Consider the following 5005-nt stretch of genomic DNA (forward strand, 5'->3'; position numbering starts at 1 on the left):
CTATGGCGCAGGCGGGTCACTCAGTACAGGATTTTATTGCTGGCCCTACTTCAGGTAATTCATCAGGTTCTAGTTCAGCCCTTGCCATGTGTGCCAGGCGGTTCCCAGGCGGCAGCTTACTAGTGGGTGTGTGTGTGCAATGAATCAATATACACAAACTCTATGTGCATATACACTTACATGTGCATACATGCATGCAAGTATGTACATACACTGTGTATACATACATGGTACATACATGCATGTATGTATGCATATCTAGTGGCAGCTTACTAGTGGGTGTGTGTACAATGAATCAATATACAGAAACTCTATGTGATTTTCATCTATTTGTTTGTGTACTTACATGCATGCAAGTATGTACATACATTGTGTATACATACATGGTGTATGCAAATGTATGTATGCATATCTCAATGTAGAATCTACGTAAATGGGCATTTATGCATTTATGTTTGTGCGTGCATCTCAAGGCTGCTTGCTTGTTTGTGCACACTTAAATCTTTCTAGCATGGTTTTTTGTGTATGTGCATATTCCATTTAGCTTGTTTGAATTTGTACATGCATGGATGGCTATGGTATATGGTAGGTCATCATCTACTGGCCAACAAAGCCTGAATATGCATTTCCATGTAATAATCTGTGCAAGTCTCATTGTTGCCTTTATTCATTATGTATGTATGCATGTATGCATATGTTGGTATGTCTGCTTGTGTGAATGTACATGATCAGGACGATGTATGGTTTCAACTTTCCTTCCATCACCTCTATGCTTTTTTATTTGTGTTTTCTTTCAAAGATTGGAAATTGAGGCCAGGCTCAGGGGAGGATTATTTTATGGATTCTTCTCAATGGTGGGACGATGGGATGAACAAAGTAGGTGCTTGATTATGCCTGCCCTTCCACAATATTGGCATTATAGAAGTAGGCCTTGAAATGGTGAACTTATATGTCTGTTGTCATTTCTAACAGATGAACCCTGAGAGTGGAGACATTAACCCTGTAATCATCATGAAGTCTCCATGTTCGGTTGGTCTGGGCACATCAGATCAGGGCGAACAATTCCTCAAATTAGAGGAGAATTGGTGTGAACTCTATGGGAATAACTCACATGTTGACCATGGAAAGCAACAAATTGTGTCTATAACGACTCGAGACTATGGCTTGAAGGGGGATTTTGAACACTCCACCCCATGTCAAAAGTCGTCTGCGAATGCATCTGAAGCACAACTGCTGGAGGACACTATTTGGAAGATTCTGAACACAAGGAATGCACTTAATATCTTGGAAAGCTCAGCTGATCTCCCTTCTATGGATTACTGCATTTGCATTTTGCAAGAGTGCAGGAAAGAAAAGCGTTTAGTGTGTGCCAAGCGAGCACATTTGTACATTTGCAATATTGGGTTAGAAGCTCACAGAGCCATTGGAAACCACATTGTGCCCATGTTTGTAGATTGTGGAAATGTACCCTATGCTGAGCAGGTTCTAGATCGGTTGATGCATCGGAATGAGCATTCATGGACTTCTGTGATATTAGGATATACTCAATCCGGGAATTTGCTACATGCTCTTAATCTGTATCAGAGAATGCTAGAGGATAGTATATACCCTAGCAACTACACACATGTTGGCCTGCTGAAAGCATGTGCTGATGTGAAGGATGTGGAAAGGGGCCGTGAACTTCATGTAGAGATTGTTCAGAAGGCATTTGAAAGAGATCTGTTTGTTGGCAGCACTCTCGTTTACATGTATAGTAAGTGTAGTTCACTTTCAGAGGCACAGGAAATTTTTGATATGCTGCCAGTTCGTAATGTGGTGTCATGGACTGCAATCATTTCAGGATATGCTGAAAATGGGCCTCATCAGGAAGCACTGGATTTGTTTGAACAGATGAAACATGATGACCTCTCTCCGAATTCTTGGACGTATGCTTGTGTTCTAAGAACTTGTGGCATCCTAGGAGCCACTGACAAGGGACGGAAAGTACACTTGGAGGTTTCTCAGAAGGGATTTGGAGAAGATCCATATGTCAGCAATGCTTTGGTCTGCATGTACGCCAGATTTGGCTCCCTTTCAGAGGCACAAAAGGTTTTTGATAAGTTGTTGGTTCAAGACATTGTATCATGGAATGTGTTGATTGCAGGATATACTGAGTATGGATTGGATCAAGAAGTACTCAACTGTTTTGAAAGAATGCGTCTGGATGGTGTTTCCTCCAATGCTGCCACATTTGCTTATGTTGTGAAAGTTTGTGGTAGCTTAGGTTTTATAGAGAAGGGCCTCGAAGTGCACAAGGAGATTGTCCAAGTTGCGGTTGAAAGAGACCCTTCCATTGCCAACTGTTTGATTGGCATGTATGCCAAATGTGGCTTTCTTTCAGAGGCATGGAAAGTCTTTGATCAGCTGCCTACTCAAAATGTCATATCATGGACGGCACTAATTGGAGGGTATGCTGAACATGGACATGGTGAGGAAGCCCTAAATTGTCTGGAACAGATGCAACAGGTGGGTCTCTCTCCAGATGCTGTTACCCTTGCATGCAGCTTAAAGGCTTGCTGCAGCATAGGCGCCACAGAGAAGGGCTGGGAATTACACAAGGAAGTAGCACGGAAGGGGTTTGATATGGATCTTTCTGTTGGCATTGCTTTGGTTGGTGTGTATGCCAATTATGGCTCAGTTTCAGAGGCACAAGAAGTTTTTGAGAAGCTTCCAGTTCGAGATGTTGCATCATGGACAGCCTTTATTGCAGGATATACTGAGCAGGGGCGTGTACAAGAAGCAATGAGGTTCTTTGATCAGATGCAGGTGGAGGGTTTAATTCCTGATGCTGTCACATATGCTTGCATCCTGAAAGCCTGTGGTAGCACTGGAGCTATAGACAAGGGCAGAGAATTACACAAGGACATACTCCTGAAAGAGTTTGAAATAGATTCCTCCATCAGCAACAGTATAATTGGCATGTATGGCAAATGTGGCTCACTTCTAGATGCACAAAAGATCTTTGACAAGCTGTTAGTTCGGGATATCGTATCATGGACTTCGCTAGCTGCAGGATATGCTGAGCATGGCCCTAGCCAGGAAGCATTGAAATGCTTTGAGCTCATGCAACTGGAGGGTGTCTGTGGAGATACTGTTATGTTTGCTTGCTGTTTGAAAGCTTGTGGAAGCATAGGAGTCATAGATGAGGGTCAAAAGTTACACTCACAGATTGCCCTTGATGGTTTCGAAAAAGATCCCATCGTTGGTAACACGCTAGTAGGCATGTATTCAAAATGTGGCTTGTTTTTAGAGGCTCATGAAGTCTTTGACAACTTGCCAGTTCAAGACGTAGTCTCTTGGAATGCATTGATTGCTGGATATGCAGACCATGAACCTCTGGAAGCCCTTGCTTGTTTAGAGCAAATGCAAGTGGACGGTGTCTGTCCGGATGCTGTCACCTTAGCATGTGCCTTGAAAGCTTGTGGCAGCATAGGAGCCATAGAGAGAGGGCGAGGAATGCACTCACAGATTACACTAACGGGATTACAAGGAGACCCTTCTCTTGGCAATTGTTTGATCAGCATGTATGCTAAATGTGGCTCACTTTCAGAGGCACATGATGTTTTTGACAGCCTTCCAGTTCGAGATGTGGTAGCATGGAGCACAATGATAAAAGGATATGGCATGAATCATGATGGTCACATGGCTGTACAACTATTTGAGGACATGCAAGAGTATGGCGTGAAGCCACACACACTCGTGTTTTCATGTCTTCTTACTGCATGCAGCCATTCCAGCCTAATACTGAAGGGTCAGGAGTATTTCAAGGTGATGAGAGAGGATTTTGGCATTATGCCCACAGAAGAACACTATAGTTGCATGGTTGATCTTCTGGCAAGGTCTGGATATTTGTACGAAGCCGAGAAGTTTCTTGAAGTTTTCTGTCCTCCATCTGAAGGAACATGGGCAGCTTTGCTCAGTGCTTGCAAAACATTTGAGGAACCAGACCTCGGATTACGTTGCTTTCAGCAGCTTGTCCAGATAAATCCCAAGGAAGCTGCATGGTATGTGCTCATGGCAGACATCAATGCAAGTTCTAGCAAGTGGAATTTCACAAATAGGCTAGAAGAGCTGAGAAAACATGCCGGGGTGAAGAAAAAGCCTGCTAGTGCCTTGATAGAAGTCAACAAGAGGGTGCATGAGTTTATGGCGGGTGACAACCCGAGTCATGAGGTCTCTGCAATGTTGAAAGTCATGAGCTCACTTATAAAGGCAGAAGGTCATGTGCCCAAGTTAAACTTAGTCCTAAAACCCATTGCTGACGAGGAGAAAGAAGCTGTGTTATGTGAGCATGCAGAGAAGCTGGCCATAGCTTTTGGGCTTCTCAATACACCACATGGAGAGACACTGCGAGTGACAAAAAGTTTGAGGATGTGTAACAACTGCCATGATGCAAGTAAGATAATTTCGAAAGTCGAACGACGGGAGATCATTCTTCGAGATAACAGCTGCATCCATCATTTTAAGGGAGGCTTGTGTTCTTGTGGAGACATGTTTTGATATGCAATATGTCGACACCCCCCCCCCCCCCCGGGCGGCATGCGCAAGCCAGCACCACTCCACCCACCCCAAATTAGAGCCACAAACATCACCACACACACAGAGCCTCTTCTGCACGGTGATACATCCATTTTCTTGTGCTGCAGGCAAGGCTAGGCAGTTTTGAGCTGCTTATATTAAAATTTATGTACATTTCTCTGTAACATTATGTGCAATAGATGTAATGAGTTCTCAAGGATGCAAATCATGTTTTTTCCGCCCTTTCCCTTCCACACACATTTGAGCTCCAGAGCAATAACTGCTGTTGTCAGTACTTGGTGAAACAAGACCCTGACAAAATCCTGGTTTCTGTGCATGCTTTAGTATGATTTGGAGTTTTCATTTTTGATGCATGTCCTTGTCCTTGTACCTTGATCATCCTTTCTGCCCCTCTGCAGTTCATTTTGGTGTAGCAGCAAAAAGTAGG

General features: G+C 43.5%; 1 protein-coding gene across 1 annotated transcript in view; it reads left to right on the top strand.

Moving 5' to 3' along the window:
- Positions 1-4783, top strand: part of LOC147611432 (pentatricopeptide repeat-containing protein At3g03580-like) — a 5069-nt gene extending 286 nt beyond the window's left edge. Inside the window, exons 1-3 of the mRNA XM_086784531.1 lie at positions 1-54; positions 800-876; positions 973-4783. The exon at positions 1-54 is cut by the window's left edge and continues 286 nt beyond it. Of these exons, the coding sequence (XP_086640657.1) occupies positions 1-54; positions 800-876; positions 973-4539 (3698 nt within the window). The 3' untranslated portion in view covers positions 4540-4783. The remainder of the gene's footprint in view (positions 55-799; positions 877-972) is intronic.
- The last annotated feature ends 222 nt before the right edge of the window (positions 4784-5005 follow it).

Source organism: Cibotium barometz, chromosome 47, assembly GCF_041138505.1.
Source record: "Cibotium barometz isolate CiBa-2024 chromosome 47, ASM4113850v1, whole genome shotgun sequence".
Classification (NCBI taxonomy): Eukaryota; Viridiplantae; Streptophyta; class Polypodiopsida; order Cyatheales; family Cibotiaceae; genus Cibotium; species Cibotium barometz.